The following is a 24,552-nucleotide window of genomic DNA, read 5'->3' as shown; positions in this document are numbered from 1 at the left end:
TTTCTTGAGAGGATAGCATTTCTTACTGTACAGAACTGCACTCTTATGAAAAGTCTGAAAGCAGACGTTGAAGTTAGTGGGAAGACTGTACCAACTTAGCTGAGTTAGGTTTTCATGCAAATTTTTTTTTTTCCTTGCAGACATAGCATGTATGGGAGAATTAGCATTCCAGTGAAATGCTAGTCTTTAATATTGCAGAAGTTGTCCAAAATGTGCTAGTTTATCCCTGTCAAATTTGGCCTTTTCAGTAGAAGAGTGGTATTTTTTCTTTCCTCGTTTTTATTTTCTGATGAACCTGCTGGACTGTGGATACAAAATAGCATTGGCAGAATTTACACTAAGAAAATCTCACTATAAATTTCAGAATTAATCTTTTTTTTAATTTTTAATGTAGTAATGTGTATCTTTATAGAAAAAAAAATGTACTAAATAGTAGTTTAATGTATAGAGAAAACTGTCTGGTGTTTTAATTTATATAGACCCTTTTATTGCCTTAGACCCATTTATTGCCTTAAGTAACAAGCTTAATAAAATTCATGCTAAATCTTTGACATGCTTGTTAAAATATTCCTGATTTGTAAACATTGTTAAGTATCTTTTTATTGCATGTTGAAGCAGAAATATGCATATTACAGTATGTTGTAAAGGCCAGACCATGATATCTTAACTGTGTATAACAAATTCTTCTGCTTAATGTTTTCTCTTTTCTTTTTTTGTTGTGATTTATTTTATTTTAGGTTGGTTGGAGTACTGCAAGAGATTATTACACATTTCTTTGGTCACCTGTGCCAGAAAATTATGTGGAAGGATCAACTGTTAACTGTGTGCTGACTTTTCAAGGTGAATGTAAAGCAGTATCTACCTGTATTTTCCAGCCTACACAGCTTTTTAAATACTTACCTGTTCGTTACAATGCTGAGGGTTGTTGTCATGGTTTAACCGAACCAAATAAATTAACTGTTCTAGACTTTTACAAACATAAATTGGAGGAGAATTTTCCACACTTCACTGTGTAAAGTTCAGTTTTATTTTAGATGTCAAGGAAATTGTAAGGGGAAGTATGTGACTTAGTATGTTTTTACATAGTAATGGACAATATTCATGACTGATAGAAAGAGAAGCTGTGCTGGAAACTATTAAAATACAGAAAGCGACTGTTTAATCATCAGCAAGGTTTTTTGACCTTGGATCTCAATGCATTGTGTGTTTACATTGTCTTTAGTCTCTGGACTTGAAACATCATTCTCAATGTAACGTGATTCTTGTCAAAGAATAAATAATGCAGGTGATGGTTTGGTAAAGGTTCAGAGTAGTCGAAGGGTTGCAGAGGACCTTTTGACAGTGAGGAATTGGTGAAAATGGCTGAAGTTTTTAAGAAAAGAATAAATAACAAAATGTTACACCACTGTACAAATCTATAGTATAACTGCATTTTCAACACTGGGTAGAGATCAGATACTCTCCCTCCCCTTTGCAATCTCAGAAAAGGTCTAGTAGAACAAATGAACAAAGCGCAACAAGGAAGATGAAAGGTAAGAAATAGCTTCTGTATAAAGGTGTGGAGTTACGAAGAGGAGAACCATACTCTTCTTATTAAATATAAAAAGGGGCAGTGGCCATGGATTGTGGCCTGGGAGGTTTATGTCTGCCATTAGGAACTACTTATTTGCCAAGAGGCAGTAGTGCAGCACTTGGAACAGGTATCCCTGGTTTGGAAGGATGGGAATTCCACATAGTTGCTTAGACACAGCCATGGTAGTCTCAAACTGGTGCTGACAACAGTCTCTTGAGTGGGAAATTGGACTAGGTGACCTTCAGAACTCCATTCTGCCAGGTTTTTCAGCCTGGGAAAGGGAAATAATGGGAAGCGACTGATGTCTCTAAAATCAGCTACCCATGGCATGAGTGGATTATCCATTGTTCATATTTAAAGAAGTAGGAGCCATTGATGTAAGCTACCAAGTGACAGGTTCAAAACGATGATAGAAACGATACTTGTATAACACAGTCAATATGCAGAACTTCTTGCCACAGGACATTATGAATGTCAAAAATCTACACACATTCAAAGTTGCATGTAGAATGAGCACCTCCATTAAACTTGTTTAATGCTTTTCTGCTGACTAGCAGAATTTTATATACTATCTTATATTCTTTTTTACTTCCCAGAGTTGGTTTTAGTCTTTGTGTGTGTGTGTGTGTGTATTTATTGCTTAAAATACATAGAAAAAAATAATAATTGAAGTCCTGAAATGACTAATGCATTAGCTTGTTGTCTTGTTAAAGCTGCAAGTAGTAGCTGCAAATAGTGATAGCTTGGATGAGTTCACTGTTCTTTCTCTTATGCCAAGTCATTTTTTCTGATGCGTTTGATGATCATATCCATGTGATCTGACTATTTTATAACCTTGAAATCTGTGAAAAGTGCATGTGCTCTGTAGGAACCGGAAGGAAGTCTTTAGTTTCTTTTATGGTTACCAGAATTCATTGAATGAATGAAATTGGGTTGGACTGAAACTAAAAGTGACCTAGAAACCTAGGACTCTACGTGCCATTATTAGTCCTTTGTACTTAGAAGTTTTGCCACACATGAAGAGACCAGGTAACTGTCCCATCTGTTACATTCCATGCTGACAGTCCTCCACTTTTATAGAGCTGCCAGATTTAATCTCTATTCAGACAGTCTCCCATTTGGCAAGATATTTTAGTGCTGCTGAGATGAGATCATTAGAGCTTACAGGAGCTTAATTAACTGAGATAAATAGTAGATGTTGTGCAGCATGCTTTAAATATATATATATTTTTTTAAATTATCAAGTAGGTGTACTGGAAGAAAATAATCAGGAGTCTGTTCTCTCCAGTATATGTTAGATATAAGAAAAAAGACGTTAAGTAGTTCTAAAATCAGTTTGTCTGAACCAATATTAAAACTTGCTGGAGCTGCAAAGTAGATTGTTCTGAATTTGTTTCTGCATAGTGTCGCCTTATTTAAGCATTGAATCATGTAAACTGGACTGCAGTGCTATATAGGAAAGTGTAGTCAGGTCCAAAAGCACAGAATCCTGAGGTTTTGTGATTTGTAGGACAAGTAGCTAAGAGTACTGGGAATAGTCTTCCAGGAATCTGGAATAAAAGTTGATTAATAGAAATTAATGATGAAGTTAGAAAGGGAGCAGGTTGAATTGTGGTGAACTATGAACAGAAATGGGTGACATCACCTGCTGGATTGAACAGTGGGTGAGGACTTAGTATGCTAGTATCATACTCAAGCTGGCTAGGGTATCTGATAATTAAGTGTTCTGAAAAAAACCAGTTGGTTTTCTTACCGTTAAACTGGGTAAGGTGTGGTTTCTTGCGTTTACTAATGAAGGTAAAAATCTCATTAGTTCTGGAAATGATTGTTTAACATCCACAAATATTACCATGTGAATCTAGGCGATGTGAGAGGCTTGATGTTGAAGCTTTAGTGGGCAACAGTTCAGGTGAATAGTCACACAGAAATTCTTCTGAAATAATACTCTAGCAGCATGCAGTATTACATAGCTACAAGAAAGATGACTTATTCTTACCTTGCAAAGTCTAGAAGATAATTTTTTTTTTTAAATTTTAAAACATAAGCTCTTTGTTAAATTCTCCTGCCCCCAGCTCCCCCCCGCCCCCAGCAGCTTGTATCATGCGTTCAGACTGTTCCTGTGCTTTGGCATTTAAAAATAGCAAAAGTAAATTGTGGTTAGTGCACAAAAAACATGCAAAGAATTGAACCCGGTAAAACTGCAGATGTCTTGTCATTGCATGTTATTCTTTGTTGTCTTTGGTTGTATAGATATTCCAAGGCCAAAAAATCGCTTACTCTTTGTTCTGTGATTGTACAACAGTTACATAGTGTCGTGGTTTAACCCCAGCCAGCAACTAAACACCACGCAGCCGCTCACTCACTCCCCCCCACCCAGTGGGATGGGGGAGAAAATCGGGAGAAGAAGCAAAACCCGTGGGTTGAGATAAGAACGGTTTAATAGAACAGAAAAGAAGAAACTAATAATGATAATGATAACACTAATAAAATGACAACAGCAATAATGAAAGGATTGGAATGTACAAATGATACGCAGTGCAATTGCTCACCACCCGCCGACCGACACCCAGCCAGTCCCCCGAGCGGCGAATCCCTGCCCCCCACTTCCCCGTTTCTGTACTGGATGGGACGTCACATGGTATGGAATACACCGTTGGCCAGTTTGGGTCAGGTGCCCTGGCTGTGTCCTGTGCCAACTTCTTGTGCCCCTCCAGCTTTCTCACTGGCTGGGCATGAGAAGCTGAAAAATCCTTGACATTAGTCTAAACACTACTGAGCAACAACTGAAAACATCAGTGTTATCAACATTCTTCGCTCTGAACTCAAAACATAGCACTGTACCAGCTACTAGGAAGACAGTTAACTCTATCCCAGCTGAAACCAGGACACATAGTAACGTGGCCCTGATCCAGCTTCAGGGCATCTGATTGCTAATGATTCTGTTTCATAAATATATAAACAGCAGCTATTACCTAATGTATGTAAGGTGATGTGTACATACAGCACCTATTACCTGCTACTGTTTTGGTGTTTGTTTTAAAAGCTAGGAGAAATTGTTGGGGGATGAAAGTTACTAAATAGGATGAGTTTTGCTTTCTGCTGTTTTGACGATTTATCTGTGCCTTACTAAGGTAATGAGCATGAAATTTGTAAGTCAAACTTGATCTGATAATCTATTTCCAGATGGAGACTTGTACATTTGCGTAGAATGTTTCTTCAAATATGAATTTATTTTGATAGGATATTATCTACCAAATGATGATGGAGAATTTTACCAGTTCTGTTATGTGACTCATAAAGGAGAAATCCGTGGAGCAAGCACACCTTTCCAGTTTCGTACCTCTTCCCCTGTTGAAGAATTGCTCACTATGGAAGATGAAGGAAACTCTGATATGTTAGTGGTGACCACAAAAGCTGGACTTCTAGAGGTTTGATTCAACAATTCTTAAAATGTTATCTTATTTATTTTTTTATATATACATATGTACATACATACATTCACAGGTATTGAAGAACAAACTAGGAGGAAAAAGCCTACGTATGTATGTGTAATGTATACATTTCTGGCTTGTTCTCCAGTATTTGATTGGAGTTCAGAACATCTGCAGGTTAAATGAGTAAAGATTTTAAACTGGTCACAGGCATGGCATAGCACTAGGCATAGACTGGGAAGCCGTAAGAGAGTAGTTGTCCATCTCTCACATCTGTACTCTCCAACTAACCAGAGGGGGGAAGATACCCTTTGTGTGAAGTGGTGCTTGTTGTAAGTAAAAAAAATTACAGAATTAGTATACTTTTATTTGTGCACAAGTGAAGAGCCCTGGAAAGTAAGCTGAATAATGGCAGGTGCCCAAATATATTAGAATAGCTCTTGTTTTGTTTAAAGCAGTGTTGTGTGTCATGTTCTTTGCTAGATGGATGTGGTTAGACTTCTATGCTTACATCCAGAGTCAAGATGTTTCCATTTGCTTGTTGATATTTTGTAGGCTGAGAACTACTTAAACCCAACCAAACACCAGACAACAAAAAAACCCAAAACAAACCCAACCAAAACCAAAACCAAACCAACCTGATTGTATGAGTTGCATATTAGAAAACTGCTCGCTACAGTTTCCTTACCTTGCCATCAAACATTTTATCCTTTTCTCAGTTGCATCTAGGCACGTACATGCATGTATTTGATTTACAGATCTCAAAATTTAGGGATAAGAGACTTAGTACGGAGATACATCTGGGATATTTTTGCTTTTCAGATATGTACTCATAGTGCTAAAATTAAAGAAAAAAAGAATTTTTCAAGTGTTTTTGATTATCTTGGTTCATAGAATCATAGATTGTTTTGGGTTGGAAGGGACGTTTAAAGGTCATCTAGTCCAACCCCCCTGCAGTGAGCAGGGACATCTTCAACTAGATCAGATTGCTCCGAGCCCTGTCCAGCCTGACCCTGAATGTTTTCAGGGATGGAGCATCTACCACATCTCTGGGCAACCTGTTCCAGTGTTCCACCACCATCATCATAAAAAATTTATTCCTTATATCTACTCTGAATCTATCCTTTTTTAGTTTAAAACCATTACCCCTTGTCCTGTCACTACAGGCCCTACTAAAGTCTGTCCCCATCTTTCTTGTAAGACCCCTTTAAGTACTGAAAGGCTGTAATTCATGGGCCAGTCCTTACTTTTGGCTATGTGTGTGTTCATTTTTTTGGTGAAATTCCTCAAACATTGCTTCAGAGTGTGCATGTGTGTCTACACTCAGCAGCCATTTTTTCACCAAGCTGTTGTCATCATAATTAGCTCCTCCATAGTTGCTGTCACTTGGGAACAGTAAAGGTGCTTCACTTAAGGAGGGAAAACTTGAATATAAATCAAGACACTGCAAAGTGTGCTGTCTAATGGTAATGTAGCACTATTCCGTTAAAGCAGTGAAACTTCAGAAATTTGGGAGTAGGGGAAAACTGTAAAATAACAGCCAGAGGGGACACATTTGTGCTTCTGCTCAAACACTGGACTAATTTGTTACCACTTATTTGATAGGAATGAAGGGGAGAAAAATTACCAAAACCCAATGTTTTTGTTTTTACAGTTTAGAATTGAAAAAATAGTAAAAGAAAAAGAAGAGCTATTAAAGGTAACTTCTGTTCTGGAAAAGGAAACGGCACAACTCAGGGATCAGGTTGAAAGACTGGAAAAAGAACTTAACCATGAAAAGCAGAGATGTGACCAACTGCAAACAGAGCAAAAGGTTAGTTGTTTAACTGATTAAAGCTGACTCATAATGTCTGTAATTCTCCTTTTTCAAGAACCAGTTAAACTGTGTGAAAATCAGCTATCAAAACCCCTCAGCAGTTAGATAGACATTTACACTGGAATAGGTCAGTTCCTATTAACCTTCTGCCACTATTCCTTTTATGTTGTAAAATGGTTAAAATATTTAAGGCTTTTGGTACCAGGCTTGGTAAGATAATCGATGACAACTGTTACCAGATGTTTGACATTTAAATGTGGAATTCGTAGTGGAAAGTAGTTGATAGTTTAAAGTTGGCTTACATTAACTTAAAATGGAGGAAGGCTTTTAAAAAAAACTCCCATTAAGGAATAACTACATAGAACACAGGGTATTGAAAATGGTAAAAAATTTTGCTATTAAAAGCAAAGATCAAGACTTAACAGAGAATACTACTGCCAGGGCATACAAAGAGTGAAAAGTAAGCAGTCACTTCTCTAAAAGGCTTCAGAAAGGTCTGAAGATTTTCAAAGGGAAAAGAAGCACAAACCTAAAAATCAATTTACAGTGTTAATTGATAGTGAAAATATAAATCTAGCTTAAAACAAAGCAAGCTTAATTTGGAATTCCACATATGGTAAGGAGGAAATCTAATATTATAAAAAAGGCACAAAAAAGTTGGACCTAATCTATTTTTAAGCTGCTGCTTTTTAAAAAACAACTTTTAGGAGAAGATTAAAAACATGTGGGAGGGAGGTGGTGACATGGACAAATTTGAAGTAATGAAGCCTATATAATTCAGCTGTGGACAGCAGTTAATAGGCTATTTCTTATTACTAGTATGTATATGTCAACAGTTCTGTGTGATACACCTTTAATAGGAATTTGTTGAGGGAATTTGAAACTGTTGAAACTTTGTAGTTTACTTTTGAACAGTCATAGTGAAATGTACTAGAATGTTGGGTAAGGAAAAAAGAAAGGATAAGATCTTGGTTAGAGAAAAGTTTTTCCTAGAAAAGAATGATTTTAATTTCAAGTACATGGGAGAACTAGCTTAAATTGATGAGATGAGAATTAAATACTTAAAAGTATGCATTTCATAGATTTGCAGAATCATAAGCTTGGTCGATAAATCTGAATGAGCTACATAGATAGCTTTCATTGTCACTTGAGGGTATCACTTAAAAAAAAAAAAAAGGTTGAAAGTAAACTGTCAGTTTTAATCCACGTTAGCTTTACAATGCTGTATTAGAACAATTTGTCATATTGTATTTTTACGGCTGTCCAGCAAGGGTACAATTAGACTGTATAGGAACAAAAATGTCTTGATACTTTCATGCATTTTACTGTGAATTTATATAATAAAAAATAGTTTTGACTTTAAAATACTAGAACTTAGCAATTAGAATTTAATTTCAGGATTTTTTGGGGGAGGGGCCTTGTATTTTGTCGAAGTGATGATGCAGTGTGAAGAACTTCTCACTTGTATTTAGCTGAGCTATAAGTAGACATCTAATCTGAGGCTGATGCAGCTCTTCACCTGTCTAGAATACTAGTTTTCTAACTCATGCAGTTATTTTTTGTCTCTTAAGTCTTTGACACTGTCTTGTTTTACATATTTTATGTTCTATTCTGTTTTTCACTTTTTTTTTAAAAAAGAAACAAATCTGCTGAGTTGAAAAACCTTTCATTTGTTTATATTCGTAAGCAGAATATAAATCGAGTGTTACTTTTGAAAATTAAGCATCTACTAAATTAGATGCAATAAGTTAACTTTTTCATCATCAGAAAGTTTAATAAACAATACTTTATATGTGGCTTTCTCTCTAAACTTTCCAGTCTTAAAGGTGATTTCCCTTCTTACTCTCCTTGCCTCCCTACCCCAATACATGAAATACAGCAGTGGTTCAAGGGATTATATGATTTATCTTTGCTGGGAACATGTACAGTGTGTTAATGGATTGATTGAAAGATTCCCAAGCAGCAGTTACTCAGCGCTCAGTTGGATTACAGTACTTAGGTTTTATTTTCCTTGTAGTTTGTTTAAAAACAAACAAAACCAAAACCCCTCAAAAACCCTAAAAAAAACAACACCCTCTCCAACAACCACCAAAACAAACCCTCCAAAGCCACTCCCCCCCAAACCCCTCAGCTAATCTAGTCAGCTTCATATGATGTCAGTAATTATTATTGGCAATAACCTAAACAATGCATTCACTTTGTTTTTTTATGTAAGACTACAAGGGATAACCTTGAAATGCTAAGTAATCAAAATGTATTTGTATTTTATGTAATGGCAGAATCTTCAGCTGTACTTAGTATGAGCTAGGTTGTTTTGGCTTGGCTTGCTGGGTTTTTTTGCCTTTAAGTTACAGAATGGTTACCCTTAACTAAGTAATTCCGTGGGTTTTTATTTTCTTCTTTTATTCCTAGTGCTCTTTTGTCATGTACAGGTGGATTTTTAGTTATGCTCTAAACTTTTGATACATAAATAGATAAAAAGTGGAGTTGATGAATTTAAAATTTGTATTTTTTAAAATGTTTAACTTAGGTAAAGGTTTAACTATTTGGAGTTCTGTTAAAAAAATCTTACAATATACTTTAGAGCATATTAGGCTAAAGAAAATTAATAAAGCAAAATAGCCCATATAAGAAAATATGATTGTAAACACTACATATCATTACCTTTGTAGTTTGAGGAAGCTATAAGTGATAGAAATCTTTATTTCTATTGAAGCTAAGGTACATTTAACCCATCTACAGTCTCTTAAGAACATACTAATTTTTTTTCCTCTTTGCAAGTACTTCCATCAAGAAGTGCCCAGGTAATGTTTCTGCTTGTCCGAAGAGCCCTCTAGAAAACCACAGTAGTACAAAGTACTGTATTTAACGAGCAGCAATTTGCATGAGCAAAAGAAGTGGATACGTCTGTACAGAAACATACATTTGATTCTAATTGATTGCAGAGCTCTTTATGCTGCTAATGTATTGGCAACTACTATTTGTTTATTACCATTTGTATTGTGATAAGGGGGCCCTGGAGTTACAAAAACCTTTAGACAAAATACTCGTCAGTCTGCCCTTTTTCTAAAAATCTTACTCAGTTTCTTCAGAGCAAATAATATAAGTATCTAAGCTCATGTCTTTGTCTTGTGATCAAATACATTATTAAGCTACCTTACATTTTTATAATTGAATTGAACAGAATGTGGATGTTGTTGTTAGGGGTCATAGTACATAAGTTATCTTACTGTGATACAGTGTAACAAATAGAAGGTAGATTAATGACGGAAAAGCTCTGAGTTCATAATATGGAGAATGTTTTGTTAAAACACAGTTCTCTTAAAATCGCCTTTTTATTCATGTTTATTTGTATGCCTACTTTCCTCTTTTTGGTATTGATTTTTCAGGTCTTTGTTGCACAAATAGCTCAGGAGTAGTTTGGATCATTGAGAAATGTCTGTAGAAATACTGATTTCTTAACATAGACAGGATAGTTGTTGACAGATAGTGTCACAACTATATCCCAATTAGTGTTTTCCTTCCACTCTTGATTATTTGATCTCTCTTCCCCACCTAGTTACTCCCATAGAATTCTGGGCAGTGGAACTATTGTGTTCTCTGTCTGCTTTTTGTCTAGTTGGGATGCTTTGTAAGCAGTCCTTTAGAGGCTCTTTGGCGAACATATTAGGAAGAAACAAGCTAAAAGTAGATCAATCTTTTAAGAACATAGCATACTAAACAATCTCTTCAGGTGTAATACAATCAGTGTTCCACAAAGTTTGAATATTGGGCTCTATGCATGTTTTTAAGTGGTGAAAAGATTCCCATTTCTTGAGTTTTAAAAACAGGTGAGTTCCTGTGTTTGTAGCACTTCAGACTGTAATGGCCACAACAAACTACAGATTTCAGTTTCCTAACAGTGCCCTTAGTCTTCGGAGATACAGAGTCATTTGTTGCCTTCTTATGAGATAGCCATCTCATTTCCTACCAAAGATAGGAGGGACAAATGCATTCAAGACATAAAGTGATAATGTGCTATTAGAGTTGTAGAAACATAGCTTCTGATGCATGTTACAGTGCTCTAAGTCACTACTTGACTCTAAAGGCTTCTATTTTTTTAGGTTTGGGTTTGTGGGGGTTTTTTTTAGTATTTTATCACATTTGAGTAAAAATACCTGTATTTTTAGTTTGTATTCAACACATTAATGGTTCTGCAGACAGATTTCTCAGGTTGTCATCGCTACCATCACAGAAAGAGTATTTGCAAGACACACAGTTCTGTGCTAGTTGGTGTTTGCACTCAGAGGGAACAAGCTCTCCAGCCCCACTGTTTTTTAGTGCACATTTCATATGCTATGATTATTACCATTAAGTTGTGTTAACTACCCCGCCCTGCCAAAGCTTAAGATATTGTAGAACTTGGGACAAATCCATTCTTTACTTCTTTTGGGTTGATCTTTTTCTCTTCTCTTATGCAATGGCTGCATAACACAGTATATAGTTGTTCTGACAAGGTCAGTTTAGGGAGGGGATAAGTGATTCTTTCCTGTTCTCTCCTTTCTTCTCCTGCCCCTTAATATGCACACTCTTTTTAGTCTTCTGAAAAGGGCTGTATTTTCAGTTACAGGAAAACATAGTATTCCTTTGCAGCATTTTTCATGCCAGTTAAACCATTCCTAGACTTTTTTTTTTTCCCCCAGATGACATTAAATTAGCTCTTATAGAGTCTGAAGGTTTAATTTAATCTGTTACTACTCTGTGTGGGATTTCAGAGTAAATGTGAAATTATTGGAAATGTTTCAGAAATGTCAAATCTTTTTCTTATAACCTTCTGTTAGTGTTTCAGAGTTAATTAGTTTTTACTAGGATGATGTTCCCTGATAACATACTTTTATTTAGTATCGTATATACAGCTTGCAACTCTACTAATATAACACTGTTAAATTAATGATGTAATTACTCGCTATGATTATTTTACTTTAGAAGATGACACATGATACATAGTCACCAGAACTGTTTCAGGTTGCTTTCAACATTTCAACTGTTCCTTTGGTTTCCTACTGCGAATTTGTTCAGTGGTATATACTCACGTATGTTGAGTCACATTAGCTGCTTTTATATGAATATATTATATTTTTTGAAACTTTGAAGAACGTTGAATCAAAACCTGAGTGTTTATATCTAGTTTTTTCTAGTCTATATCTTATGCATTATGAATATAAAAATATATACCTGTGTAAATAAAAAGAACGCATGCTTTTTGGTCTTTGTATTCCCAGTTTTGCGTGTACTTAAACTGTGTGTAAGCTTGCTGGCAGCAGTGTATTTACCTACTGTTTTAAGATTTAATATTACTGTGCTGAACAAGAGAAACATGCAGCAGTCATCGTGTCAAACTTTCATTGGTTGCTCGTCTGACACTGCAACCATTCAATTTTGTGAAGACAGGTTTGCTAGCTTCGGTAGAGAGCAGACCTTGCAAATGATGCTTTTGCAATCATTTGTCTCCCTCTAGTGGGAAGAGAGTATTTCTGAACTGATTTTTTTAATGTTAGAGTGGTGACAAATCTTACTCCTGTGGCAGTAGTTTCTGTAAATGTTTAACTTGAGTCAGAAGCAACAGATTTGCAGATTAACAACTCGTTCTTTGATCCTGTGAACATCTGAATAGTGTTTCTGTTATGACATTGGCATAAATTGAGGCAGAAGTGAATTAATTGACTTGATAAACTTGTTCTTTCATGCTTTTTGAAAGTTTGGTTCATTTAACTTTTTAAAAGTGGGCTAATTCATCTATCTGATGGGGAGTTTTAATAGGACATCCATCTAAATCCACATTCTACTGAGAGGTTCTACCTGCACAGTAGCTTTATTCATTGGAGAGTTTTATTCAAATATCAGGGATTCATTTAAGTTGGCTTTTGATGCCATTTTATAGGGAGAGTTTCTCTGGTTAGATAGTGACAAAATGCTGTTGTGCAGTGTGGTATGTCAGCAGTACAAGTGCTCAGTTCAGACTGCATGCATAAAAGTAAGTGAATCCAGTGTTTTTTCAGTGCCTCTTTAAATCAAGCTATGTTTGATATTGTTTATGTATGCTGCATGTGTGAAAATATGATGATCAGGGAGATGCATTGTTTTTTTAAAAAAACCCAAACAAACCACAAAATAAAAAGCCACCCAAAAAGCAAAAACCCAAACAACAACCAAAAAAATACCCCCTAACCCAAAAAGCAAAACCACAAAAACCCCCACACAACCCCCTCCAAAACTCCGTGTAAATAATGGAGTAATTTTATATACTTATATAAAATAATTTATATATACAAATTAAACACTCAGAATTGCTCAGATTGGCACCAGCAATTATAGCACCCAAGGGTGCTATAAACATCCTATGAGAGAAGACCCTGTTTTATTGGTTTAGTGACTGTTCTATGTATGAATCTTTCTTGAACTGGTTAGTTGAAATTTATTTCACTGGATGGTTGAACAGATTCATATGAGATATTCTGCACTTCAAATTATGTATTCATGAGAATGACCCTTTGCAAAAGTCATAGCTTATAGTGAAATTATAAGATGTTTTAAGAAATTAACATTTTGAAATGTAAATGCATGCTGTAAAACCATAGTGTGTATAAATACTTCAGCTTCCTCCTGCAAAAACTTGCACATCTGTAGTCTTTGTGACAGTAATTGGGTGACTGATGTTACTTAGGTACTTTTGATCTGTTTAACAATGTTAGTTGAAGAGATTAACACAATTAAATTATTACCACTGCAATATCTTAGGTTTTGGAATAGAGAGACTTCAATGTTTTTTAGAGCAGTATTTCTATTGCCAATCATAGTCACAAACATAAAGCTTAATATCATTGAGTTTATCTGGAATTGGTTTACTGTTTTACGTTACTGAATGCTTAAGTTTTATTTAGAAAGAAAAATCACAACTTGAGGTTTCCTTTCAGAACATTCAGGCCCTGTGTTATGAGCACACTCAGATTTTGCAGTGTCTGCAATGATGCTATGCTGTGTTCATCATTTCTTCTCTGAGGTCCTTTAAAAAGATAATGATGTTAGGCAACTGTTCTACACGATTCTGTTGGAGCTGCTGTGATGTAAATGGGATAAACAAAAGGTTCCTGCAGATAATTCATCTAGATCCCCTAAATTCTCTACAGGGTATGAAGCATAATGGTTCCCCTGACATTAAATTACATCCAGATAAATCAATCCAGCTGAAAGGTGCTACTGCTTTTTTTTTTTTTCCTTGTTGTTTTGTTTTAAATAAATTGCCTTGTATTTGGTGAATTGACTTCTTTGGTTTCTGAGTTGCATAGCTAATTTTTTAACCTTTCATTCTTCTTTTTCATTACAATGTATGCATTCTGTAAAAAGTAAAATAAAGATTGCAGGTATTAGCCATTAATCAAAGGTGAATGCTTTAGGTGTGGAATGGCTTTTAAAAAGTGGGTAGGGAGTTTTACATGTTAAGGGAAGATGAAGCATTAAAAAAAAAAAGCTGCCTGTTGTGATACTGCAAGATGTCACAGCTGCAAATAGTCTTGGGTTTTATTTTTTAAGTATTCTATTCTGTCTGTTGGATCTCTCTCTGACTTAAGTAGGTTTGAAAAATGCATTGTGTATGTTGATTGACAGGAAGGGATGTCTGTACCACCTTGCTTCCATTAACCAGACTATACTCTGAATTATCTTACTGGTGTTGCATTAGAAGAAAGAAGTACGTAGGTAAAGCATGTTGTTCTTCATTGTTGAACATACAGATTTTTGCTATAGTTTTCTGCTATAAAAATAAGAATCTATAAACTTTATGGCTATTCTACTCTTAAATGAAAGATTAGTCCTTTTGCAGCAGAAGTTTAATAAATGGATTTTAAACATGTTTCAAAGAAGAGCACAGGCATGATCTTTGCATATTCTTTAGATAGAACTTATAATAGCTTTATGAGGTTTCCATCAGTGTATTTACAATTAGGTTGCACAAACCTAAAGCAACTGATCTGTAATTTAGAACTTCTTGATGCAGAAACTCTGTTCTTTCAGCAGCTGTTTGTAATGCACCGTAAACAAATCAGGTTATGTGTAATGGCAGCTCTTTGCAGGGAGGAGGACAGTGTTTCGTATGATTACAATAAAATTATTTTAAAAATAATCAGTCTTAAATCTTTTGCCATTTTAGAATAGCAATAAAGATTTTGGTGCCCCCATCTTTCTTCTTGTTCCCTATCTGAAGGTACATAAAAATTTTCAAAGTAGAATTTTGATTCTGGGGAAGATAAATCCACTTGACAACTACATTAAATCTTCTTTGTTTCATTTCACTAGTGAGACTCCTAGTAGTTGTAGGAATTTTTGTTTTGGTAGCTTTTTGTTTTGCAGCAGTGAAGCTGACTTAAGTAATTTCTGGCTGCTTATTCTGGCCTTTGTGGTGCAGTTTGCTTACCCCCTCCACCCATAGGGTTGTTGCAGCTCTAGGGAGTGGGGACGGGGAGCTGCATTTGTAACAGGATTAAAAATACAATTCAGAGTAAAAATAACCTTGAAATTGTTGGGTGTTTTTAAACTAGTCCATTAAAATGATTCATGCTGTTGCTGTGCTTTTCTTTCTGTTAAGAAAATGGAAGAAAAGATATAATATTTGTAGATATACCAGATAAATTGAGAGAAATTAAGTAAACAATAATCACAGAAAGTAATTATCGTTTTTGTAATAGAGGTTGTACATGTAGTTGATGTGTTTATTATATTCTTCCCCTTTAGACTCCTCCTAAAACACAGTCAACTTTTACCTGTAAAATAGTCTAAGAGCACTTATTTTAAATTTTACAGGCTCTGAAACTGCTGTAACCAGAGTGTATGGGACTAGGATTGCAGCATCTAAATTGAATTGCTAAGAATTCTGTAAAATAACAAGTCGTCTCTAAAAATTAATCCTTTTTTTCTTTCAAAACTGTAGGCTTTAGTTGTATCTAAACAAGTTTATTAGGTGAGAATCTGTTAAGTATGGAACTTTTACATTTTAATACCATGTCCCTTTAGAATAACTAGCAAAGCAGCATCAATTGTAATGCTGTTTGTGGAGTGAATTTTTTTCAGGCTATTAATTCCTTTTAATATATGTTACCTTTGGCAGCCTGTTTGAACTGTTTGTACAGTTTGTATATATAATGTATCAGATTAAATTCTTTTGAAGGCACTTGGGTTACAACAGTTACAGTTATACCAAAGTGGTGTTTAGAGAAAACACAGATATGCATTGAAATAGATTTTTTACTATACTAGACTTTCAAAACAGGGGCAAGTAATTAGTCTCCACTGCACTAGGGAAGGACAAGCAGTTATAATGTGTGTTGTTGCTGCTGCTGGTTATGTAGCAAGTTTTACTTGGAATACTGACTTTAATTAAAATATACTGCCTTCATTACACCAAGTACATATATTTCTGGCTGCAGAAAACTGATAGCTCTTCAAAAATAAAGACCTTAGGAAAATTGTGGGTCATCTTCTCCAATGTTGTTTTCAAGAAAGATGGTACATTCATGACCCCTTGAAATTCTTTATTATATTAAGGCATATAATAAAGCCATTTAGAGTTTAAATAGTTGTAATGTATTAGTCCTCTTTTTTTTTTTTTTTAATAGCATATGTAAGAAAAATAAAAATCTACTTTATGTGCTGGTATAGTGTTCAGGAAGTGGTTGAGTCATCAGTTACATTTGCCACCCCTCATAATTCAACACCTCCTACCCCCCCCCCCCCCCCCCCCCCCCAAGAAAAATCATAATGCCCAAACTTCTGTTTGGTCGCTTGTAAAAGCGGGGCTCAATTACACTGTTTGCAAGTGTATTTTGACAATTAATGAGTAAAACCAGTCCTCATTATATTTTATTGTACTTAAAACATTGTTAGTTAGGTTGGAATCTGGCCAGTAGGGGTTCTCTGTAAACTCTGCCTGATGTGTTTCTCTTGATGTAACAGTACAGTCTTGTTGTTTCAGGGCATTAAGCTTTGTTTAAAAATGAATGGATGAACTAGTGCTTTAATTTTCTAAATGTAGAGCAGAAAGACAACTTGTACTGTAGTATCTGCACAAACACTAAGTCATGCTGTAGTCAGGCATGTTGGTCAGTCTGTCTTGACCTTGTTTACAGTTTGATTCATACCACTGTCATGGTTGATACTAAGATGAGCTTTATTGAATTTTGATATCAGAATTAGTAGCATATTATCTCAATATCTGTGTTCTACTTTAGTGTTATTAATTTCTTAAGAAAATAGTATTGGGTTATTTAAGGTAACTTGACTTTAAATGGCCATTTTTCTGTGGTGGAGATGACATTTAGCTGTCCATTGCCTTAGAGTGGTGTGGACCTTACTGTATCTAGATTATTAATGCAATACTTAAAAGCGGCTTCCCATCTTGTGTCTGTCAGTTTTCTGACAAAGGAATCTGTTTTTGGTGTTGTAATCATCCTCTTGTCTCAGCTTCCAATATCCAAGACATAAATCCCGCAATTGTTTTGTGAGCTTCCGTGAGCTTTGTGAGACCTTTCGTGTGTTCTAGCTAGGAGAATGTAGTGTAGTAACTAGCTCTTCATCAGGAGTTCTTCCCTTTTTCTTTCTCCTTTTGCCTGCAGTTGTCTTTACTGTGGTGTAACTGTCTAGTCAAATGCAAGCTCTCCTTCTCAAGTAAAAGAAAGTACAAAGAAAAATAGAAGTTGTTCATTTTTTCTAAGCTAGGCAGTCAAGGGTTAGTTTGCAGAAAGGAGATGGGCAAAAGATATGAAATATAGCTTTGTCCTGTACTCTGAAGTCTTTGGTAGTCTCTGTGTAACTGAATGCTTGCGCCAAAACCAACTCCTTATTGACTCCTTATTAATATATTAACTGTGCATAGCAAGTTTAATGTATTTTTATATATTCAATATATGTATTTATATAGACTTGAAATGGACTTGTACATTATAAGGAAGAGGAGAAATCTAATGGCCATGTTTTAGCATTAATTCAAATAGCATGTTGTAGTTCTGGAGATATGCATTCTTAAATGACATCTGTTTGCAATTTTTTTTTAAAGAATAATGTTCAAGCATCAGAAGCTCTTAAAACTGAAATTGATGATTTGAAGAAGAAGCATGATGAGGCTGCTTCAAAAGTTCTCCAGCTCGAAGAAGATATCATGACTGTTACTCAAAAAGCCATTGCAAAAGAAACTGAGTTAGACAGGTATTTAGTAATTTTGTTGCTTACTTTATTCTACTGTTTCATTCCATAGGTGTTTTTTCAAACTAACAATTTTAATGTATGCATCGTTTTTCTGTATTAATAGTTCTGTACTATTAATTTGTCAATGTCTTAGTCTGAAGGACAAACTGAAGAAAGTGATGCTTGAGAAGGAGCAACTTGAATGCGGGTTAAAGACAGAAAAGGATGAAAAAGAACTTTATAAGGTAACTTTATTCCTTGTACCTATATGCACTGAAATGAAGTGGTTTGAAATAAAGGTAATAACATTTTATGGAGAAGTCTGATAAATTGAATTTGTTAAGGAAAAAAGGAAATGGGTAACTTCTGTGAACAGATTTTTAAGACAGTTATAGATGTTCTCATATAAAAATGAATGAGGAAAATAGCATCTGAATTCATCCCATGACATAAAAAGGTCTCTAAGAAGGAGAATGGATCACCAATTTGTTAAAATGCAGGCATAGTAACAAAAGATAATAGATGCTAGTGAGGAAATTCTTTAGTTATACAGTGCATCACCCAGTAACTGGTTTTCTTAACACACTTTTTCATAAGTAAATTACTTTTTACTCTTCTAAGTTCTTGCTCCAGACTATGTTTTCTAGATCCCTATTCTTGAGTCTTGTGCATAACTGAGAAGCTTTAGTAGGAGCTGTATTGCATTGATTTTTACTAACATAGCTGATTGCTTTTGTTGGCATTGAGACACACCCATATTTAAAATAAAATATAGTGCCCACCTCAAAGGCAAAAAAAAAAAAAAAGTTTTTATATGTATGCCAAAATAATGAAATCCTTAGGTTGTATGAAACAAGTCAAGTGTATTTAAAAGTTTATTTTTGTTCATAGGAAAATGTCATTATGTGGCAGACAGTATTAGATATACACCAGAAGTAATAAAATCTCAAAACATCTTTCACAGGCATGGAATCTCTCTATAAATAAGCAACACAAATCATCTTGTCTGAGTGGACAACACTTGAATGCAACAGTTATCCTTTATTAGGCATAATGTGATAGACTCGATGACATCTTAAAAACAGCTCTAGAGTTGTTAAAGTAGTTTGCTGTCTTTGGAAATGAATATTGCTGATATAAATCCTGTTTGCTTATATGATTGCAGGTAGATACTACTAGAAGTTTAATTTCTCTCTAGTTTTCTTCAAGTAATTTCTTTTTTACTTGTCCTTGGTTGTCTAGCATTTGTGAACAGGAATGAATTCTGAATAGCTTAATTTGATGTGGACAGAAGTCAGGGCCTTAACTTCTAGCTGTGGAGTGGAGCTGTTGTTAGATGATCCAACTGAAAGAATTCTAGCCAGAAAATTTGTGCTGGAGGGCAGTGATATTATCAAATGTTTAATTTTTCTCTTTACCTGTTCTAATCTGTCTCGGAGATGAGTTAGAATTTAGTGAACACTTAAATGAACAGGTGAACACTAGTTTTCATAACGTGGAAGAAGAGTTTGACATATTTTAGCATCATTACAGATACACTTGAAGAATACAGAAATAGAAAACACCAAACTAGTAAAAGAAATCCAGACGTTTAAGAATTTGGATGCAAACAAAGAAAACATGATATCGTATTATAAAGAGGAGGTTGGCAGATTACAGCTATTTATAGCTGAAAAAGAAAATATGAAGAAAGCTTTTTTGGTCTCCTCATCAAACAAGGTAAGCACTGCTAATATAATTGGCCTGGTTTAAAATAAACATATCTAAGGTTGTATGTGTTTGACAAGACAAAGGAAGAGGTTGAAGATATCACCAGGGTATAGGCTGAGAGGCAAGAGGATTATGGTATTCTCAGTATATGCAGAAAATGAGCAAAAGAGTGAATTTGGGTTTAGTTTTGCAAATTCTGAGCTTGTTGAGATCTCTCATGTGATGAACTGTGAGATGAACTATATGTGAAAAAGGAATTTGTGAGTTCAGTAAAAGTGCATCAGTAAAAGTGGTGCACTCTGAGTTGCTTTTAACTTCATGAAAAAGGAAGGAGACTGAGGAAAAGAGAAAAGTTAATAATGTAGCTATGTTGAGACTGCAGAGGGTGATGGAGGAGAAAAGAGGAGACATCGAAAGATGTGCTGAAGGAATTGTTAAGTAAATGTACTGTCAAGATATAATGATGTAAAACCTGAGAAAAGATAAGATACCATATAAATAGACTAAATTGACTTGAGAACTCAGCAATAAGAGTGCCAGTAGGACTTCTAAGGAAGAGGCGACTTTTGCTACATGGTGTGGTAGCAGTGTGGTTAGCAAGCAGTGTGGTATAGTAGGAGAGTGAAATTGCTGAAGAACTGGTATCTATGCTGCCCATGGTCCGGGTGGGGTTACTTCAGACTAGTTTTAGTGTGGTGCTGTGGATAGATGTATTGGGTTTCTGTGGCAAGGTTTTGGTAGCAGGGGGGCTACGGGGGTGGCTTCTATGAGAAGCTGCTAGAAGCTTCCCCTATGTCCGATAGAACCAATGCCAGCCGGCTCCAAGACGGACCTGCCACTGGCCAAGGCCGAGCCCATCACCGACAGTGGTAGTGCCTCTTGTGATAAAATATTTAAGAACAGAAAAAACCCAACTGGGCAAGAGCGGTTGCAGCTGGAGAGAGGACTGAGAATATGTGAGAGAAGCAACTCTGCAGACACCAAGGTCAGTGAAGGAGGGGGAGGAGGTGCTCCTGGTGCTGGAGCAGAGATTCCCCTGCAGCCTGTGGTGAAGACCATGGTGAGGCAGGCTGTTCCCCTGCAGCCTGTGGAGGTTAACGGTGGAGCACATACTCACCTGCATCCTGTGGAGGACCCCATGTTGAAGCAGGTGGATACCTGAAGGAGGCTGTGACCCCGTGGGAATCCCACGCTGGAGCAGGCTTCTGGCAGGACCTGTGCAGAAAGAGTAGCCCACGCTGGAGCAGGTTTGCTGGCAGGACTTGTGACCTTGCAGGGGACCCACGCTGGAGCAGTCTGTTCCTGAAGAACTGCATCCTGTGGAAAGGACCCACGCTGGAGCAGTTCATGGAGGACTGTCTCCTGTGGGAGGGACCCTGCGCTGGAGCAGGGGAAGAGTGTGAGGAGTCCTCCTCCTGAGGAGGAAGGAGCAGCAGAGACAATGTGTGATGAACTGACGGAAACCCCCACTCCCCATCCCCCTGCGCCACTGAGGTAGAGAAAATCAGGAGTAAATTTAAGCCTGGGAAGAAGGAAGGGGTTGGGGGGAGGGTGTTTTTAAGGTTTGTTTTTTTCTCATTATCCTACTCTGATTTGATTGGTAATAAATTTAATTTTTTCCCCAAGTCACGTCTGTTTTGCCTGTGATGGTAATTGCTGAATGATTTCTCCCTGCCCTTATCTCGACCCACAAGCCTTTTGTTATATTTTTCTCTCCTCTGTCCACTTGAGGAGGGGAGTGATACAGTGGCTTTGGTAGGCACTTGGCATCCAGCCAGGGTCAACCCACCACAATGGAATACCTAGTAGGTGTTTGTTCCTGATGTACATCTTCCTGTTTCGTTTCACCCAAAAGGAATGCAGTTTCTGTGCCCTGAGACTGTTCTGTCCTGTGATCTACAGTGTGATAGGTAATAATGGAATTTACTGGGAGTTTTGCTTCACAAATGAGTTCTTGATCCAAACTGGAGAGTTAATTTAGACACAGCCTTTGAGGCCAGCATGGAAAAGTCAGATTGACTTCCTAAGTGACACTATCTTGTGTATCTTGCCACTCTTCTCGCAGAAGAGGCAATCTAGATCTTGAAAGAATAGAATTTGTATTAATGTGAGTTATGAATGTAAAATTTAAGTAGAAAAGTAGTGCTGTTGAGAATGGAAATAGCAAGAGGACAAAAAAGGACATGCTATATTACTTTAAGTTACAGCTTATCTTGTTTTAGTCTTTTGACTGCTTTGCAGTTTTGTTTCTGAATGTGTTAAACTACTACTGTATTTTACTTTGAAGTAAAAACATGTAGGGGGTGCGTGTGTGTGCCAGTACCGAAGCAACCAAACATTTATGTCATTTATTAATCTTGGAAGTGCTTGTGATGTTTCTGGTGGGATCATTAACGTTGTTTTACATATTTCAGTAAATATCGGCAGTTTCACAGTGTAGCTGATCCATCATGTGCTGTAAAAATAGCTAAGGGACAGGACTTTGGGCCATTTCCTAGTCCATCTTCATAAATGTTTACAAAGTATATTAGTGTTCCTCTGGACTTGCTATGCTAAGTGATTATTAAAAAATTAACAAATAATGGACTAGAGATACCTGAATTTATGTCTAGACTCAAGAATATGAGATGCTTATGTCTTCAGGAACACCAGAGGCTGCATGTAGTTTACAGTAGCTTTAAAATTTTTTAAATTTTTTTTTGGTGATCCTGAGCTTCTCTGATGAATGAGAGGCCAGTAGTGCAGCTTGTTCAGTTGGCCCTTGGACTGCCCTATGGAGCTGCAGCAGTGCTGAGAGTCTTAGTGCTGCATGCTGCAGCTTGCTCTTCATTACTTTTTGTTCTCAGTTCCTTCTGAAAAGCTTGTTGTGCAAGATCTTGGGAAATGGAGCCATGAGAAAAATATCCCAAAGCTGCTTTACAGTGTCTTACGTCAACTAATTGTAGGCATTGTAAGACTTCTTACTCTGTTGTTACCTGCAGTGTGTTACTGTGGGATGAACTTTGGTTTTGAAGCTGGATGGCCATTTGTGCCTGTCAAGAGTTCTATGGTGATAAGAACAAAGATATTCTGGAAAACAGACTTTTTTTGGTGTATGGTTAAAACTAAAGCTGAAAATAAAAATCTAGTATAGATAAAATAATAATAATATTTAAATTTGCCTTTATGTCATAGTGAAATATGTTTGCACACCATTGTTAGCAAAGGTGGCAAATGGGGAAAATGGTACTTGTGTACTAACTTCTTCATTTAGTGGTTTTGCTAAAGCCACCAGGAAAACTTGATTTTTCTTTCAAAAGTTTGTATCCCTCTACCATCCTTTATTTAAGCTTTGAATTAAAAAATGATGGATTCTCTTCCCTCTCTTCTTTTTCCTAGGAGGATGCAAGTATTTTAAAAGAACAGCTTCGGAAGGCTGAAGATCAGATTCAGGCTAGAAAACAAGAAGCTGTCCTAATGTCAAAAGAGCTGAGCGACGCAGTAAATGTGCGAGATAAGACGATGGCCGATCTTCACAGTGCACGTCTGGAAAATGAAAAATTGAAAAAGCAGCTTGCTGATGCTTTAGCTGAACTGAAAAAAATCACGGCTTTGAAAAATGAACAGGTAAATCATCAGTACTTATTACTGAAATTTATCTGTATTTATAAAATCTGACAGAGCTAGCTTTGCCAAGGTTGGCGAATAAAATATGTTTCTGGATGATTAGTACAAATTATTATCAAATTCTCTTTTGGCACTTAAATGAAGTGCACGTTAGCTGATTTGGAAGGTTGGTAAGAAAGAAGATTTCTGCTACTATTAACAGCAGCTCCCCTCCACCCCCATGTTATTTTCACAGAATAATACAGTATTTACCTGTGTTACTTTGAATCCGCTCCCTTTCTTAATTCTTTTATGTGAGCCATAGTAGCATTAACATTCAGATAAGAAAAATGATTGGTAGAATTTTTTTTCATAATGTTCTTTCCTCATTGATGGATTCTTTCTTGATTCTTAGGAGTCCTTCCAATATTTGTGGTCAAAGTTAATTTGCTTTAGTATTTATAAGTATAAAAATATTAATGTAATGGAAACTGTCCTGACTTTCTTTGTCTTGGATAAAAATCTAATGAGGTAATGTAAGTTTCATCATTCTGACTTAAGTGAGCTTTGTACTGGATCTTCTGTTGACTGCAACCGCATTGCATTAATTGGCTACTAGGATTACTGTAATGATGTAGCAGTTTGAAAAAATATATTGAGCTGAACAGTAATTAAAATAGTGCAGTAAATATGAAATGAATAGTACAACCGTCAAAAGAACTATTATATTAAAAATATCCAAGAATTACATGTTTTTTCTAAGAATTTCAGTTATATACAATGTCTTTGAAATGCATCCTGAAAGAAGTAGCAGATCATCTGAGTGACTCAAGTTACCAGAAAGTATCTGAATACGGCATATATCCAGTTGGTAAATGTAGTCTGCTTAGCTTGTCTATCAGTGTTACAGCTCAACTGAACCACTTCCAGTAGAAACATAGTGAGTGTGATGGAATACAGTTGTGGTCTGTCCATTTTTGCCACATGGTTATACTTGTCTGTAAGATAGCTAGAACACCTTCTGGAAGGTGTTCAGACTTTTGGTATATGTTCAGACTTTTGGTATACGTTAATCAGCCTATTAGAATAAGAATCCTCTTCACCTGCTTCTGGTATTATCCCAGTGCCTACTTAATCCCTCAGTGTGTCCTGCTAGGAGTGAAGTTCAGCACAGATGCTGCCTCTCTCTGCTGTACTACTGTATTCCTTTCCTTCCCACAAATAAA

The 24,552-nt window shown here is 36.1% G+C and overlaps 1 protein-coding gene across 6 annotated transcripts in view; it reads left to right on the top strand.

Annotated features, from left to right (window-relative positions):
- Positions 1-24,552, top strand: part of TAX1BP1 (Tax1 binding protein 1) — a 64,904-nt gene that overhangs the window by 18,319 nt on the left and 22,033 nt on the right. For 3 of the 6 annotated variants that reach the window (XM_052799351.1, XM_052799314.1, XM_052799324.1), the window contains exons 3-9: positions 738-840; positions 4,814-5,001; positions 6,659-6,817; positions 17,904-18,052; positions 18,156-18,276; positions 19,565-19,750; positions 23,120-23,347. In XM_052799351.1, the coding sequence (XP_052655311.1) occupies positions 738-840; positions 4,814-5,001; positions 6,659-6,817; positions 17,904-18,052; positions 18,156-18,276; positions 19,565-19,750; positions 23,120-23,347 (1,134 nt within the window). The remainder of the gene's footprint in view (positions 1-737; positions 841-4,813; positions 5,002-6,658; positions 6,818-17,903; positions 18,053-18,155; positions 18,277-19,564; positions 19,751-23,119; positions 23,348-24,552) is intronic. The other 3 variants (XM_052799334.1, XM_052799359.1, XM_052799342.1) reach the window with 3 other exon arrangements.

The sequence above is a fragment of the Harpia harpyja genome, chromosome 1, assembly GCF_026419915.1.
Source record: "Harpia harpyja isolate bHarHar1 chromosome 1, bHarHar1 primary haplotype, whole genome shotgun sequence".
Taxonomy (NCBI): domain Eukaryota; kingdom Metazoa; phylum Chordata; class Aves; order Accipitriformes; family Accipitridae; genus Harpia; species Harpia harpyja.
This window is presented reverse-complemented; position numbering and strand designations above follow the sequence as displayed.